The sequence below is a fragment of the Moschus berezovskii genome, chromosome X, assembly GCF_049115385.1.
Source record: "Moschus berezovskii isolate FMDL1 chromosome X, NW_MosBer_1.0, whole genome shotgun sequence".
Classification (NCBI taxonomy): Eukaryota; Metazoa; Chordata; class Mammalia; order Artiodactyla; family Moschidae; genus Moschus; species Moschus berezovskii.
The window spans coordinates 64,429,021-64,448,046 of NC_142488.1; the positions used below are offsets into that span (position 1 = coordinate 64,429,021).

Sequence of the window (19,026 nt, forward strand, 5' to 3'; positions counted from 1 at the left end):
CAAATCAACTATTTCATTTTAATATTTTCTTCTAGGTTTTATCCATAAGAGCATATGCCTTTTATATAATTGCAATGATATCACAATCATGTCATATCTCAGACAAGAAGACTGATAATTTCATGAGGGGGGTAAAATAAAGAGACACCTATGGCGTATTATGCTTACCTTCTGCAAAACTTTCCATACTTTTTGATAAAATCCAACTGGGACTCTGTTCAATGCGCCATCCAGCCTTCTTCGGCGTTGCCATTGACCTTGACGACTATCTTTAGATGTCTGTTGACCAAATGCACTAGGGAAGGACCCACTACTTGGACTCAAAGAGGTTCCAGGTGGCTTGGGAGAAAAGCAGAGAAAAAAACATAAAAGTCACCTCTGTTTTTATGACTAAAATATTATAGCACAGTGAATAATAAACACACTCAGTAGAATTATAAACCACAGATTTAAGTGTAACAGCCAAGACACAGAAGTTATAGTGAAGCTAGCAGACTTATGAGTAGCTAACAGCAATGTAAACAGATACAATCCTTTTAGAAACCATCTAGTGATACAAAAGAAGAGCCATAAAAATACTGATGACATGGGAGGTTATTCACTGTCTCTTTCCAAGGTTATTTCTGTTAACTTTTTAACTGGTCTATGGCTTAGTTTGTTGTTCTCATAGGCTATAACACAAGCTTCAATTTAAAAGAATTGAAATAAGACACAAAGTATGGTATCTTACTGTAATGAAATTAAATTAGAAATCAGTAGCAAAAGGAAATTTGGAAAATTTACAAATATGTGGAAATTAGACAACACATCCCAAAATAACCAGTGGGGTAAGAAAGAAATCACAAAGAAAATTAGAAAACACTGTAAAATGAATGAAATTGAAAACAACATATCAAAACTTATGGGATGCAGCTAAAGAGAACTTTATTTTATAAATGTTTGTACTAAAAAAGAAGAAATATCTCAAATTAATAACTAAACCTTCTACCTTAAGACAATGAAAAAAAGAAGAAATGAAGAGCAAACTAAAATGAAAGCAAGGAGAAGAAAAAGTTAAGATTATAACACAAAGAAAAATAAAATAGAAAACAAAAATAACTGAGGAAAAACCAATAAAATCAAAGTTTGTTTCTTTGAAAATCAACATCAACAAAATTGAAACATTTATCTAGACATACCAAAAAAGGGAAATGTATTAAAATCAGGATAGAAAGAGAGGACTCACTTCCAGCCTTAAAGAAATAAAAAGGATTATAAGGACATACCATTGGTAGCCATGGTGCCAAGATGGCAGTGTAGAAGGATGTGCGCTCATCTTCTCCTGTGACAACTCCAAACTGGCAACTAACCACTGAACAACTATCAACAGGAGAATGTTGGATCCCACCAAAAAAAAGATGCCCCATGTTCAAGGGCAAAGGAGAAACCCCAACAAGACAGTAGGAGGAGTGAAACTGCATTTAGACTCAAACCTCATACTGATCAGAGATGCTCGGAGGGCTCAAACCAAACCTTGTGCGCACCAGGACCCATGTACCCCACAGAGACTGAGCCAGACCTGCCTTTGAGTGTTTAGGTGTCTCCTGCAGAGCCACAGACCAGTAGTGGCCTATTGTGGGGACATGGGCTCTGGCTGCAGAAGACCTGGGAGGTGCAGGTTGTGAACCCCCACATAGAGCCACCAAGCAGGCAACCCACAAACTGGAAAACAATTATACTAAAGAAGGTCTCGCACTGCTGCAAAATTCTAGGGCCCACAGCACAGGGACCGAAAACCCACAGGGAATTTGACTTTGAAGGCCAGTGGTATTTCATTACAGAACATCCACAGGACTGGGGAAAAACACCCTTGGAGGGCACACACAAAAACTTGTGTGCACCAGGACCCAGGAGAAAGGAGCAGTGATCCCACAAGAAACCGAGCCAGACTTGCTGTGAGTGTTCAGGAATCTCCAGAGGAGGCATGGGTCGACAGTGGCTGCCATGGGGCCAGGGGCACTGAATACAACAGTCTTGGCATAAGCCCCTTTGAAGGAGTTCACCATTATAGCCATTACCTTTACCATAGGTATGCCAAACTACAGGGAGGGAACACAGCCCCGCCCATCAACGGAAAACTGGATTAAGATTTACTGAGCATGGCCCTGCCCATCAGAGCAAGACCCACATTCCCATCAGGAACTTATCCTTATCTATCAGAGGGCATACAGAATGGAAACCACAATTACAGAAAGCAAACAAATTCAGATATGACCTAAATCAAATCCCTTATGATTATACAGTGGAAGTGGGAAATAGATTTAAAGGAATAGAGTGCCTGATGAACTATGGACGGAGGTTAGTAACACTGTACAGGAGAGAGGGATCAAGATCATCCCCATGGAAAAGAAATGCAAAAAAGCAAAATGGCTGTCTGGCAAGGCCTTACAAATAGCTGTGAAAAGAAGAGAAGCGAAAAGCAAAGGAGAAAAGGAAAGATATAAGCATCTGAATGCAGAGTTCCAAAGAATAGCAAGGAGAGATCAGAAAGCCTTCCTAAGCAATCAATGCAAAGAAATAGAGGAAAACAAAAGAATAGGAAAGACTAGAGATCTCTTCTGGAGAAGGCAATGGCAAGCCACTCCAGTACTCTTGCCTAGAAAATCCCATGGATGGAGGAGCCTGGTAGGCTGCAGTCTGTGGGGTCGCTAAGGGTCGGACACGACTGAGCAACTTCTCTTTCACTTTTCACTTTCATGCATTGGAGAAAGAAATGGCAGCCCACTCCAGTGTTCTTGCCTGGAGAATCCCAGGGACGGGGGAGCCTGGTGGGCTGCCTTCTATGGGGTCACACAGAGTTGGACACGACTGAAGTGACTTAGCAGCAGCAGCAGCAGCAGAGATCTCTTCAAGAAAATTAGAGATACTAAGGGGACATTTCATGCAAAGTTGGGCACAATAAAGGAGAGAAATGGTATGGACCTAACAGAAACACAAGATATTAAGAAGAGGTGGCAAGAAAACACAGAAGAACTGTACAAAAAAGATCTTCACGACCAAGATAATCAAGATAGTGTGATCACGCACCTATAGCCAGACATCTTGGAATGTGAAGTCAAGTGGGCTTTAGAAAGCATCACGACAAACAAAGCTAGTGGAGGTGATGGAATTCCAGTTCAAATCCTGAAAGATGATGCTGTGAAAATGCTGCACTCAATATGCCAACAAGTTTGGAAAACTCAGCAGTGGCCACAGGACTGGAAAAGGTCAGTTTTCATTCCAATCTCGAAGAAAGGCAACGCCAAAGAATGCTTAAACTACCGCACAATGCACTCATCTCACACGCTAGTAAAGTCATGCTCAAAATTCTCCAAGTCAGGCTTCAGCAATACATGAACCGTGAACTCCCAGATGTTCAAGCTGGTTTTAGAAAAGGCAGAGGAACCGGAGATCAAATTGCCAACATCCGCTGGATCATGGAAAAAGCAAGAGAGTTCCAGAAAAACATCTGTTTCTGCTTTATTGACAATGCCAAAGCCTTTGACTGTGTGGATCACAATAAACTGTGGAAAATTCTGAAAGAGATGGGAATACCAGACCACCTGACCTGCCTCTTGAGAAACCTGTATGCAGGTCAGGAAGCAACAGTTAGAACTGGACGTGGAACAACAGACTGGTTCCAAATAGGAAAAGGGGTACGTCAAGGTTGTATATTGTCACCCTGCTTATTTAACTTCGATGCAGAGTACATCATGAGGAACGCGGGGCTGGAAGAAGCACAAGCTGGAATCAAGATTGCCGGGAGAAATATCAATAACCTCAGATATGCAGATAACACCACCCTTATGGCAGAAAGTGAAGAGGAACTCAAAAGCCTCTTGATGAAAGTGAAAGAGGAGAGTGAAAAAGTTGGATTAAAGCTCAACATTCAGAAAACGAAGATCGTGGCATCTGGTCCCATCACTTCATGGGAAATAGATGGACAAACAGTGGAAACAGTGTCAGACTTTATTTTTTTGGGCTCCAAAATCACTGCAGATGCTGATTGCAGCCATGAAATTAAAAGACGCTTACTCCTTGGAAGGAAAGTTCTGACCAACCTAGACAGCACATTAAAAAGCAGAGACATTACTTTGCCAACCAAGGTCCGTCTAGTCAAGGTTATGGTTTTTCCTGTGGTCATGTATGGATGTGAGAGTTGGACTGTGAAGAAAGCTGATCGCCGAAGAATTGATGCTTTTGAACTGTGGTGCTGGAGAAGACTCTTGAGAGTCCCTTGGACTGCAAGGAGATACAACCAGTCCATCCTAAAGGAGATCAGTCCTGGGTGTTCATTGGAAGGACTGATGCTAAAGCTGAAACTCCAATACCTTGGCCAACTCATGCAAAGTGTTGACTTACTGGAAAAGACTCTGATGCTGGGAAGGATTGGGGGCAGGAGGAGACGGGGACGACAGAGAACGAGATGGCTGGATGGCATCACTGACTCGATGGACCTGAGTTTGAGTGAACTCTGGGAGTTGGTGATGGACAGGGAGGCCTGGCATGCTGTGATTCATGGGGTCGCAAAGAGTCAGACACGACTGAGTGACTGAACTGAACTGAACGAAACTGATCACTTGCATCACAGCCTTGTCTAACTCAGTGAAACTATGAGCCATGCCATGTAGGGCCATTCAAGATGGAAGGGTCATGGTGGAGAGGTCTGACAAAACATGGTCCCATGGAGAAGGGAATGACAAACCACTTCAGTATTCTTGCCTTGAGAACCCCATGAACAGTATGAAAAGGCAGAAAGATAGAACACTGAAAGATGAACTCCCCAGGTCAGTAGGTGCCCAATATGCTACTGGAGAGGAATGGAGAAATAGCTCCAGAAAGAATGAAGAGGCTGAGCCAAAGCAAAAACAACAACTAGTTGTGGATGTGACTGGTGATGAAAACAAAGTCTGATGCTGTAAAGAACAATACTGCATAGGAACCTGGAATGTTAGGTCCATGAATCAAGGTAAATTAGAAGTGGACAAACAGGGGATGGCAGGAGTGAACATCGACATTTTAGGAATCAGTGAACTAAAATGGACGGGAATGGGTGAATTTCATTCAGATGACCATTATATCTACTACTGTAGGCGAGAATTCCGTAGAAGAAATGGAGTAGCCCTCACAGTAAACAAAAGAGTCCAAAATACAGTATTTGGGTGCAGTCTCAAAAATGACAGAATGATCTCTGTTTCCAAGGCAAACTATTCAACACCACAGTAACCAAGTCTATGCCCCATCCACTAATGCCAAAAAAGCTGAAGTGGAACTGTTCTATGAAGACCTACAATACCTTCTAGAGCAAACACCAAAAAAGATGTCCTTTTCATCATAAGAGACTGGAGTTCAAAAGTATGAAGTAAAGAGATACCTGGAGTAACAGGAAAATTTGGCCTTGGGGTAAAAATGAAGCAGGAGAAAGGCTAACAGAGTTTTGCTAAGACAATGCATGTTCATATCAAGCACCCTCTTCCAACAACACAAGAGACAACTCTACACATGGACATCACCAAATGGTCAATACAAAAATCAGATTGATTATATTATTTGCAGTCGAAGATGGAGAAACTCTATACAGTCAGCAAAAACAAGACTTGGAGCTGACTGTGACTCAGATCATGAACTCCATATTGTGAAATTCAGACTTAAGGAAAGTAGGGAAAACCACTAGGCCATTCAGATATGACCTAAATCAAATCCCTTATGATTATACAGTAGAAGTGACAAATAGATTCAAGGGATTAGATGTGATAGACAAAGTGCCTGAGGAACTATGTACAGGAGGTGGTGATCAAAACTTTCCCCCAAATGAAGAAATGCAAAAGGGCAAAATGGTTGTCTGAGGAGGCCTAACAAATAGCTGAGAAAACAAGAGAAGTGAAAGGAGAAAAGGAAAGATATACCCATCTGAATGCACAGTTCCAAAGAAGAACAAGGAGAGACAAGAAAGCCTTCCTAAGTGATCAATGCAAAGAAGTAGAGGAAAACAATAGAATGGAAAAGTCTAGAGATCTCTACAAGAAAATTAGAGAGAAGGGGTCCCAAGATAGCAGAGGAATAGGATGGGGAGACCACTTTTCCCTAAAAAATTTCATCAAAAGATCATTTGAACATTGAGCAACTTCCACAAAACAACTTCTGAATGCTGGTGGAGTACACCAGGAACCCACCAAGGCAGCCTAATCTCTTGAAAAGAAGGCTCAGTTCAGTTCAGTCGTTCAGTCATTGCGAACCCATTGACTCCAGCATGCCAGGCTTCCCTGTCCATCACCAACTCCCGGAGCTTGCTCAAACTCATGTCCAAGGAGTCAGTGATGCCATCCAACTGTCTCACCCTCTGTCGTCCCCTTCTCCTCCTGCCTTCAATCTTTCTCAGCATCAGGATTTTTTTCCCCAATGAGTCAGTTCTTCAAACCAGGTGGCCAAAGGATTGGAGTTTCAGCTTCAGAATCAGTCCTTCCAATGAAAATTCAGGACTGATTTCCTTTAGGATTGACTGGTTTGATCTCCTTGCAATCCAAGGGACTCTCAAGAGTCTTCTCCAAAACCAGTTCAAAAGCATCAGTTCCTAGGCACTCAGCTGTCTTAAGAGTCTCACATCCATATATGACTACTGGAAAAACCATAGCTTTGACTAGACAGACCTCTGTCGGCAAAGTAATGTCTCTACTTTTTAATATGCTGTCTAGGTTGGTCATACCTTTTCTTTCAGGGAGCAAGTGTCTTTTAGTTTCATGGTTGCAGTCACCATCTGCAGTGATTTTGGAGCCCCCCCAAAATAAAGTCTCTCTGTTCCCACTGTTTCCCCATCTATTTGTCATGAAGTGATGGGACCAGATACCACGATCCTAGTGTTTTGAATGTTTAGTTTTAAGCCAACTTTTTCACTCTCCACTTTCACTTTCATCAAGAGGCTCTTTAGTTCTTCTTCACTTTTTGCCATAAGGGTGGTGTCATCTGCGTATCTGAGGTTATTGATATTTCTCCCGGCAATCTTGATTTCAGCTTGTGCTTCATCCAGCCCAGTGTTTCTCATGATGTACTCTGCACATGAGTTAAATAAGCAGTGTGACAATATACAGCCTTGATGTACTCCTTTCCCAATTTGGAACCAGTTTGTTGTTCCATGTCTGGTTCTAAGTGTTGCTTCTTGAGCTGCATACAGATTTCTCAGGAGGCAGGTAAGGTGGTCCAGTATTCTCATCTCTTGAAGAATTTTCCACAGTTTGTTGTGATCCACACAGTCAAAGGCTTTAGTGTAGTCAATGAAGCAGAAGCGGATGTATTTCTGGAAGTATCTTGTTTTTTCTATGATCCAAAGGATGTTGGCAATTTGATCTCTGGTTCCTCTGCCTTTTCTAAATCCAGCTTGAACATCTGGAAGTTTACAGTTCATGAACTGTTGAATCCTGGCTTGGAGAACTTTGAGCATTACTTTGCTTGTATGTGAGATGAGTGTAATTGTGCAGTAGTTTGAACATTCTTTGGCATTGCCTTTCTTTGGGATTGGAATAAAAACTGACCTTTTCCAGTCCTGTGGCCACTGCTGAGTTTTCCAAATTTGCTGGCATATTGAGTGCAGCACTTTCACAGCATCATCTTTCAGGGTTTGAAACAGCTCAACTGGAGTTCCATCACCTCCACTAGCTTTGTTTGTAGTGATACGTTCTAAGGCCCACTTGACTTCGCATTTCAGGATGTCTGGCTCTAGGTGAGTGATTATAGCATTATAGTTATCTGAGTCATAAAGATTGTTTTTTGTATAGTTCTTCTGTGTATTATTGCCACCTCTTCTTAATATCTTCTGTTTCTGTTAGGTCCATACCATTTCTGTCCTTTATCGAGCCCATCTTTGCATGAAATGTTCCCTTGGTATCTCTAATTTTCTTGAAGAGATCTCTAGTCTTTCCCATTCTATTGTTTTCCTCTATTTCTTTGCATCGATCACTGAGGAAGGCTTTCTTATCTCTCCTTGCTATTCTTTGGAACTCTGCATTCAAATGGGTATATCTTTCCTTTTATCCTTTTCCTTTAGTTTCTCTGGTTTTCTCAGGTATTGTAAGGCCTCCTCCGACAACTATTTTGCCTTTTAGCATTTCTTTTGCTTGGGGATGGTCAAAAGGAGGTAGGAAAAAATATTAAAGACAAAAACAGAGACGAAGGATTTAGGGTCAGAGATCCATCCTGGGGAGGGAATGTTGAAGGAGGATAAGTTTCCACACAATAGGAAACCCTCTTACAGTTGTGACAGTGGGGACCTTTGGAATCTCAGAGGTCAACATAACCAAAAACAAAAACAAAACACTCATACACAGAATATGTGCCTAACTGCAACTACCTTCAGAGAAGTGGCTCAGACACTCGTGTCTGCCAGCAGCAATTGGGGGCTGGGTAGGTAGGCATGGGCTGCATCATTGGTCCTTAGGGTAAGGACTGGGCTTGAATGCCTGAGGACAATCTGAATGGGCTAATGTTAGATAGTAACACAAACCACTGGATCACCAGAGAGACAAAAAAAAAAGGGGGGGACCTTTCCTGTGAAAGGCTCTTACTCCCCACGGTGCCCCCTGGCATGCTCAACAAAGGAGTCACCTTTGTTGAGAACAAAGGATTATGCCCTAGCGAATACCAAAGGAGAGCAAGTTGGCTGGGCTCTGCCTCAGGGCTCTCCCTCCCCTGAGGCAGAGAGGCAGTGGGACATCCGGAGCTGTAAGGCAAGGGGCTGCTACAGTGTTGGCCCCAGAGACTGCATCTTTCACCAAACTGTGAGCAGGTTGCCAGTTGCTAAACCACATCTTCCTGGGATCCTGGGTGGTTCACATCCACCAGGAGTGTCACAGAGAAGCTGAGATCAGCTTCCCAGAGGAGACACACAGCACACCTGAGATTGTACCCTTTGATGCACCCAGGAAACTGAGTGGCCAGGACCAGGGAGGTGAATAAGATGCACAGCCCACCTGGGACAGTGTGCTTACCAAGTACGCAGTCACCTGAGCAGCTTGGACCTGGGAAGGGCACAAAATGCACAGCCTATCTGTGTCTGTGCTCATGCGGAGCACCCAAGAACCTGAGTGGCTTAGATGTGGGAAGCACAAGAAACGCAGGACTCACTTGGGGCAGTGCCCTTGCAGAGCACCCTGGAACCTAAGCAATGTGGAAGTACATGCTGCCTTGGGCTGTGACAAACCCGGTGTGGTCCATCCACTGCATGCACCCCACACACATGCCAGCAGTATTTGTTTGAAGTATCTGTCTCTCCCCACAGCACAACTGGGCAAGTGAGCCTAAATAAGTGGCCACCTTCACCACCTTGTGTCAGGGCAGAAATTAGACACTGTAGAGACTTGCAAACAGAGGAAACCAAAATAAACAAAGAAGGGGGAAACCACCCTGGAAGTGACAGGTGCAACAGATTAAAACCCTATAGTTAATGCTGAGACAGTGTATTTTAGGGGCAACTATAGACCATGAGAACAAGTATAAGTCAAAACAAGAGACTATCTGACATTGAACCGAGACCACACTGCCCACAATAGCTCCAGAGCTATTCCTAGATATACTTTTACTATTATCACTTTGTAATTTTTAAAAAATATTAGTTCTTTATTACTACTTTAACTTTCATTTTTATAGCTACTATTACCTTTCTAAAACAACCCCTATTTTTAAAAAAACAAACTCCATATATTTTTTTTAATTTTTGTGATTATTTTTGTAATTTTTATATTGTATTTTTGAGAGTCTAACTTCTATTCTAGGTTTTTAATCCTTGCTTTTTGATATTTGTTATCAATTTTCTACCTTTAAGAATCTAATTTTCACTATCCATTTCACTTAGAGATTTGATTACTGGCTTGATTGCTCTCTCCCCTTTTGACTCTCCCTTTTCTCCTCTGGGTTACCTCTACCTCCTTTCTCCCTTTTCTCTTCTCTATATAACTGTGAATCTGTCTGGGTGTTCCTGGCTTTGGAGAATACTTAGAGATTGATTACTGGCTTGATTGCTCTCTCCCCTTTTGACTCTCCCTTTTCTCCCCCAGGTCACCTCTATCTCCCTTCTCTCTCTTATCTTCCCTATATAACTCTGTGAATCTCTCTCGGTATTCATGGCTCTGGAGAGTTGTTTCACCATTAGCCAAAGGGTTTTATCTTCTGTGCTACATTGATGGAGAAGTCTTGAGGCTACTGCAAGAAGAGGACTGAAAACCAGAGACAGGAGGCTCAATTCCAGAACTTTAGAACATCAGAGAACTCCTGACGCCATGGAACATTGATAGACAAGAGCCCACCCCAAAGTCTCCATATATACACTGAAACCAAGCTCCACACAAGAGCCAATAAGTTCCCGTGCAACACACAGCACGTTAATTCTCCAGAAAAATGGGAACAGAATCCTGAACATTAAAAGACAGGCTGCCCAAAGCCATACCAAACCCATAGATACCACAAAACTCACTACTGGACACTTCACTGCACTTCAGCTCCACCCACCAGAACACAGACAGAAGTTCCCCCAACCAGGAAATCTTGACAAGTCAGTGGTCCACCCCTCCTCCAACTCACCACAGGGAGCAGACTCCACAGATAAGAGGAACCACAGTCTTCCAGCTTGCAGAAAGGGCACTCCAAACACAGCAAAGTAAACAAAATGAAAAGGCAGAAAAATACTCAGCAGGTGAACAAATATGATAAAAACCCATAAATCCAAAAAAAAGAGGAGATAGGGAGTCTACCTGAAAAAAGAATTAAGAATAATGATAGGAAAGATGATCCAAAATCTTGAAAACAAAATGTAATTACAGATAAATAGACTAGAGACAAGAACTGAGAAGATGCAAGAAATGTTTAACAAGGACCTAGAAGAAAAAAAGAAGAGTCAATCAATAAAGAACAGTGCAACAGGTGCAATTAGAAACACTCTGGAGGGAACCAACAGTAGAATAACTGAGGTAGAAGAGAGGATAAGTGAGGTGGAAGATACAATGGTGGAAATAAATGAAACAGAGAGGAAAAACAAACAAAAAAAATAATTAAAAGAAATGAGGAAAAACCCAGAGACCTCTGGGACAATGTTAAAGGTCCCAATGTTCAAATCATAGGTGTCCCAGAAAAAGAAGACAAAAAGAAAGGGCCTGAGAGAATACTAGAGAAGATAATAGTTGAAAACTTCCCTAAAATGGGGAAGGAAATAGCCACCAAAGTCCAAGAAACCTAGAGAATCCAAACAGGATCAACCCAAGGTGAAACACCTCAAGACACATATTAATCAAAATAACAAAAATTAAACATAAAGACCAAATATTAAAAGCAGCAAGGGAAAAGCAACAAATAACACACAAGGGAATCCCCATAAGGATAACAGCTGATCTTTCAATAGAAACTCTTCAGACCAGAAGGGAATGGCACGACATACTTAGAGTGATGAAAGAAAATAACCTACAGCCCAGATTACTGTACCCAGCAAGGATCTCATTCAAATATGAAGGAGAAATCAAAAGCTTTACAGACAAGCAAAAGCTGAGAGAATTCAGCACCACCAAACCAGCTATTCAACAAATACTAAAGGATCTTCTCTAAACAAGAAATACAGAAAAGGTTTACAAAAACTAACCCAAACAACAAAGTAAATGGGAATGGGATCATATTTATCAATAATTACCTTAAATGTAAATGGGCTAAATGCTCCAACCAAAAGACAAAGACTGGCCAAATGGATACAAAAACAAGACCCCTATATATGCTGTCTACAAGAGCCCCACCTCAAACCTAGGGACACATACACTGAAAGTGAGGGGCTGGAAAAATATATTTCATGCAAATGGAGACCAAAGGAAAGCAGGACTAGCAATACTCATATCAGATAAAACAGACTTTGAAATAAAGACCATGATAAGAGACAAAGAAGGTCACTACATAATGATCAAGGGATCAATTCAAGAAGAAAATATAACAATTATAAATATATATGCACCCAAGGCAAATACTAACAAGTATGATAGGGGAAATTAACAGTAACACAATAATAGGAGGGGATTTTTATATCCCATTCACTCCTATGGATAGATCAACCAAACAGAAAACAAGCAAGGAAACATAAGCTTTAAATGATACAATGGACCAGTTAGACCTAATTGATATATATATATATAGAGAGAGCACTTCATCACCCGTCCCCCCAAAAATAGATTTCACCTTTTTCTCAAGTGCAAACGGAACATTCTCCAGGATAGATCACATCCTGGGACACAAATATAGCCTTGACAAATTTTAAAAGACTGAAAATATTTCAAGCCTCTTTTCTGATTACAATGTGGTAAGATTAGATATCAACTATGGGAAAAAATACGATAAAAACACACATATGGAGGATAAACAACATACTTCTGAATAACCAATAGATCATGGAAGAAATCAAAAAGGAAATCAAAAAGGAAATCAAAATATGCATAAAACAAATGAAAATGAAAACACAACAACCCCAAACCTATGGGATTCAGTAAAAGCAGTGCTAAGAAGGAGGTTCATAGCAGTACAAGCCTACCTCAAGAAACAAGAGAAACATCAAATAAACAACCAAAGTTTACACCTAAAGCAAATAGAAAAAGAAGAACAGAAAAACCTCAAAGTTAGTAGAAGGAAAAAAATCATAGAAATCAGAGCAGTAATGAATGAAAAAGAAACAAAGGGGACTACAGCAAAGATCAACAAAACTAAAAGCTGGTTCTTTGAGAAGATAAATAAACTAGACAAACGATTAGCCTGACTCATCAAGAAAAAAGGGAGAAGAATCAAATGAATAAAATTAGAAATAAAAATGGAGAAATTACAACAGACAACACAGAAGTACAAAATATCATAAGAGACTACTATGAGCAACTATATGCCAATGAAATGGACAACTTGGAAGAAACAGAGAAATTCTTAGAAAAGTATAACCTTCCAAAATTGAACCTGGAAGAAATAGAAAATCTTAATAGAACCATCATAAGCATGGAAATTGAAATTGTAATAAAAAATCTTCCAGGAAACAAAAGCCCAGGACAAGCTGGCTTCACAGGTGAATTCTACCAAAAATTTAGAGAAGAGCTAACACCTATCCTACTCAAACTCTTCCAGAAAATTGCAGAGGAAGGTAAACTCCCAAACTCATTCTATGAGGTCACCACCATCCTAATACCAAAACCAGACAAAGATGCCACCATAAAAGAAATCTACAGGCCAATATCACTGATGAACATAGATGCAAAAATCCTCAATAAAATTTTAGCAAACAGAATCCAATAACATATTAAAAAGAACATACATCGTGACCAAGTCGGCTTTATCCCAGGGATGCAAGGATTCTTCAGTATTTGCAAATCAGTCAATGTGCTACACCACATTAACAAATTGAAAGATAAAAACCATATGATTATCTCAATAGATGCAGAGAAAGCCTTTGACAAAATTGAATACCCATTTATGATAAAAACTCTCCAAAAAGCACACATGGAAGGAACATATCTCAACATAATAAAAGCCATATATGATAAACCCACAGGAAACATTATCCTCAATGGTGAAAAATTGAAAGCATTTCCTCTCAAATCAGGAACAAGACAAGGATGCCCACTCTCACCACTACTGTTCAATGTAGTTTTGGAAGTCCTAGCCACAGCAATCACAGAAGAAAAACAAATAAAAGGAATTCAGATTGGAAAAGAAAAATAAAAACTCTCACTGTTTGCAGATGACAAGATCATGGCATCTGGTCCCATCACTTTATGGGGACCAGTAGATGGGGAAAGAATGGGTACAGTGACTGGCTTTATTTTCTTAGGCTCCAAAATCACTGCAGATGGTGACTGCAGCCATGAAATTAAAGATGCTTGCTCTTGGATGAAAAGCTATGACAAACTTAGACAGCATATTAGAATGTAGAGACATTACTTTGCTGACATACTTTGCAGACTGTACATACAGTCTAAACTATGGATGTGAGAGTTGGACCATAAAGAAAGTTGAGCGCTGAAGATTTGATGCTTTTGAACTGTGATGTTGAAGAAGACTCTTGAGAGTCCCTTGCTCTGCAAGGAGATCAAACCAGTCAATCCTAAATTAAATCAACCCTGAATATTCATTGGAAGGACTGATGCTGAAGCTGAATCTCCAATTCTTTGGCCACATGATAGGAAAGCTGACTCATTAGAAAAGACCCTGATGCTGGGAAGATTGAAGGTAGGAGGAGAAGGGGACAACAGAGGATGAGATGGTTGGATGGCATCACCAACTCAAAGGACATTAGTTTGAGCAAGCTCTGGGAGATGGTGAAGGACAGGGAAGTCTGGCGTGCTGTAGTACATTGTGTCTAAAAGAATCAGAGATGACTGAGTGACTAAACAATAACAACAACATAAACAATGAGTAGAATAAAACATAAAACCCACATCATCCTAATAGATATGGAAAAGCATTTAATAAATTCTAACACTCCTGTGACTGTGTGGATCACAACAAACTATGGAAAATTCTTAAAGAAATAGGAGTACCAGACCACCTTACCTGTCTTCTGATAAACCTGTAGGCGGTTTAAGAAGCAATAGCTAGAACCAGACACAGAACAACTGACTGGTTCAAAATTGAAAAAGGAGTGTGACAAGGCTGTATGTTGTCACCATGTTTATTTAGCTTATATGCAGAGTGCATCATGTGAAATGAAGGTGTGGATGAATCACAAGCTGGAATCAAGATTGCTGCTAAAAATATCAACAACCTCAGATTTGAAGATGATATCAGTCTAAAGGCAGTAAGTGAAGAGGAACTAAAAGAGCCTCTTGATGGAGGTGAAACAGGAGAGTGCAAAAGCTGGCTTGAAACTCAACATTAAAAAAAACTAAGATCATGGCATCTAGTCCCATCTCTTCATGTCAAATAGAAGGGGAAAAAGTGGAAGCAGTGACAGATTTTATTTTCTTGGGCTCCAAAATCATTGTGGATGGTGACTGTAGCCATGACATTAAAAGATGTTTGTTCCTTGGAAAGAAAGCTATGACAAACTTAGACAGTGTATTAAAAAGCAGAGACATCACTTTGACCACAAAGGTCCATATATCCAACGCTATGGTTTTTCCAGTGGTCATGTATGGATGTGAGAGTTGGACCCATAAAGAAGGCTGAGTGCCAAGGAGTTGATGCTTTTGAATTGTGATGCTGGAGAAGACTCTTGAGAGTCCCTTGGCCTGCGAGAAGATCAAACCAGTCAATTATAAAGAAAATCAACTCTGAATACTCATTGGAACAACTGTTGCTTAAGCTGAAGCTCTAATACTTTGGCCACCTGATGCAAAGAGCTGACTCATTGAAAAAGACCCCGATGCTCAGAAAGATTGAAGGCAAAAGGAGAAGGTGGCAGCAGAGGATGAGATGATTAGATGGCATCACCAACGCAATACATATGAATTTGAACAAACTCCAGGTGATAGTGGAGACTGGAGGAGCCTGGCATTCTATAGTCTATGGGGTTGCAAGGAGTCAGGCATGACTTAGGGATTGAAAAGCAACCCTCCCCTTTATGATAAAAACATTCAACAAACTGGAAACAAATGGGTTCTTCCTAAATCTCATAAAGGGCATCTATAAAAAACCCACTGCTGACATTATAATGAATGGTTGGTAACTGAATGTTTTCCCTCCTAAGACAGAAGAAGTCAAAGATGTTTAATCTTGCTACTTCTATTCAACATCATACTGGAGGCTCTAGCCAGGGCTATTGAGCAAGAAAGAAAATAGAAGTCATTGAGAGTGCAAAGTCATTTGCAGATGACATGGTCTTGTATATAGGGAATTCACTAAAAATCAATTAAAACTAATAACTGAGTTCATTAAGGCTGCTTGATGTAAGATCAATATACAAAAATCAATTGCATTTCTAAATAGTAGCAATCAACAATCTGAAAATGAAATTAAGAAAATAATTCCATTTAAAACAGCATTAAAACAATAAAATACTTAGGAATAAATTTAACAAAAGAACTGTAAAATCTACACTCTGAAAACTATAAAACATGTTGAAAGAAATTAAAGACCTAAATAAATAGAAATCCTATTTTAATGGATCAGAAGGCATAATATTGTTAAAATTTCAATACTCTCAAAACTGATCTACAGGCTGAACACTATCTTTATCAAAATCCTGCAGAGTTCTTTGCAAAAATTGATAAGCCTATGCTAACATTCATGTGGAAATTCAAGAGACCCATGATAGCTAACACAATCTTAAAAAAGAAGATCAAAGTTGGAGAACTCACAATTCCTAATTTCAAAATTTATTAAAAAGCTATAATTATAAAAAATGTGTTGGGAGACACTGCTTTGGGAGCAAATGTTCTCCTTACTTGCTGCAAATCCTTCCTTCTCTGGAAAAAAAAGACTGTAATACATGCATAGGCTAGGTATGTAGATCAGTGAAGTAGAATTGGGAGTTCAGAAGTAAACCATTACACTTTTGCCAATTTTTAACCAGGGTGTCAAGAAAAATAAAGGTAGGAAAGATAGTCTTTTCAAAAACAGTGCTGAAACAACTGGATAGTCACTTCTAAAGAGTGCACAAAAAATAAGTCCAAATGGGTTACTATGCAGAAAAGAATTAACACAGCAGGCCGGAAGTGCTATTCTTGGAAGGCCTGATTACAAGATTGACCTTTGGTTGGTATTTGGAAAGCTGGATTTTGGGAGGGTTCCCATCATTCTCAGAATTCAGTAACAGTAGCTTATTGTGCCTAAACTGTTTGTGAAAACACTAGGGTTTATATTGAACACTTACTATCTCTCTGGGAGTCTAGAGTTTTGGTACATGCCAGACAGAGGCTGTTTATGTGACCAGCCTTCAACAAAAAGCCCTGGGTGCTGAGTCTTAAGTGAGCTTCCCTGGTTGGCAATATTTCAAATATGTTGTCACAACTCATTGAACTGGGAATTGCATCCTGCCTGTGTGACTCCACTGAGAGAGTACTGTGCCTATTTCCCCTGGACTTTGTCTAATGCACCTTTTCCCTTTGCTGATTTTGCTTTGTATCCTTTTGCTGTAATCACAACTTTTAGTACGACTATATACATAGTCATGTGAGTCCTCTTAGTGAATCACTGAAGCAGGGTGGGGGGTGGTCTTTTGGGCGCCCATAAACGTAATCATAGACCTAACTGTAAAAGCTAAAACTATAAAGCTCTTTAAAAAATAGGAATAAATCTTTTGGCTAGGCAAAGCCTTATTAGATAGGAAACTAAAAATAAAATTAGATAAGTTGGGCTTAATCAAAACTAAAAACTTCAAATGACACTATCAAGAAAATAAATTCAGTGGTTGATATTCTTCAGAGGAAAAAAAAAGAACGTGAAAAGACAATCCATAGAATGGGAGAAACTATTTGCCAATCACATATCTGAAGAGGGGTTTGTATCCAGAATACATAAAGAACCTTTAGGGACCTATATCCAGGTGGTGCTAGTGGTAAAGAACCCGCCTGCCAATGCAAGAGACATAAGAGATGTGAGTTCAATCCCTGGGTTGGGAAGGTCCGCTGGAGGAGGAAATGGCAACCCACTCCAGTATTCTTGCCTGGAGAATCCCATTGGACAGAGGAGTCTGGCAGGCTACAGTCCATAGGATAACAAAGAGTTGGAAACGACTGTAGTGACTTAGTATACACACATATCTAGAATATATAAAGAATCTTTACAACTCAACAATAAAAAGACAATCCAATTAACAAATGGGCAAAGGATCTGAATGGACATTTCTCCAAAAGAAGGTAAACAGTCAATCGGCACATGATTAATGATAATTAATAATTATGATGATTAATATCATAAGTCATTAGGGAAATGAGAAATCAAAACCACAGTGAGATACCACTTCATACCCACTAAAATGGCTAGAGTCAAAAAGATGGTCAATAGTAAGGAAAAGACCCTGATGCTGGCAAAGAATGAAGGCAGGAAGAGAAGAGGATGACAGAGGATGAGATGGTTGAATGGCATCACTGACTTGATGGACATGAGTTTGAGCAAGTTCTGGGACTTGGTGATGGACAGGGAAGCCTGGTGTGCTGCTGTTCACAGGGTTGCAAACAGTTGGACACAACTGAGCGACTGAACAACAACCAAGGATTGGTAAGGATATGAAGAAACTGGAACCCTCAGACATTGCTGGTGGGAATTTAAATTGGTTCAGTCCCCTTTGGAAAACAATGTGGCAGTTCCTCATAATGCTAAACATAGTTACCAAATGACCAGCACTTCCTCTTCTAGATGTATATCCAAGAGAAAAAAAAACAAAACATATGCCCAAATAAAATCTTGTACATGAAGGTTCATAGCAGCATTATTCATTAACAATAAAAAAGCAGAAATAACCCAGATGTTTGTCACCTGGTGACAACCTGGATAACCAAAATGTGCCACATATCAATACAATAAAGTATTGTTTCGCAATATAAAGGAATGAAGTATTGATACATGCTACAACATAATGAACTTTGAAAAACTTATATAAGTAAAGGATAAAATACATTGGGGAAAGTGACTCTTTGCCAGTTTAGATTCAGAAATAAATATACAATGAAAAGAATATAATATAAATATATCCTGAGAACAGAGCTTCTTACATATTATTTTGGGTCAAATGCCCATATCACCATTGCTATGTAAAAGAGAAAAGCATCCTAAGGCATTTCTATTGGTACAGTGATGTACCAAGAGGATGAACTCCATTTGATTTATCTTCAATGTCCTCATCTCTACCATCAAGATCCTAGGCTGTTAAGTGGAGTCAAACCATAAAGGTTATTCAGACTATTTTCCAAAACCAAATATCAATAGTTCTGAGATTTTAGATTAACTTCTCTATGCTTCTGTCTTCCTTTATTAATGTGGATATGACAAAGTTGGCCAAGTCATACTATACTAATTCAGTTCAGTTTAGTTCAGTTGCTCAGTTGTGTCCAACTCTCTACAACCCCATAGACTGCA

General features: G+C 39.9%; 1 protein-coding gene across 5 annotated transcripts in view; it reads right to left on the reverse strand.

Annotated features, from left to right (window-relative positions):
• PHKA1 (phosphorylase kinase regulatory subunit alpha 1) overlaps window positions 1-19,026 on the reverse strand; it is a 167,226-nt gene that overhangs the window by 5,701 nt on the left and 142,499 nt on the right. For all 5 annotated transcript variants that reach the window (XM_055393889.1, XM_055393888.2, XM_055393887.2 and 2 more), the window contains one exon: window positions 169-339. In XM_055393889.1, the coding sequence (XP_055249864.1) occupies window positions 169-339 (171 nt within the window). The remainder of the gene's footprint in view (window positions 1-168; window positions 340-19,026) is intronic.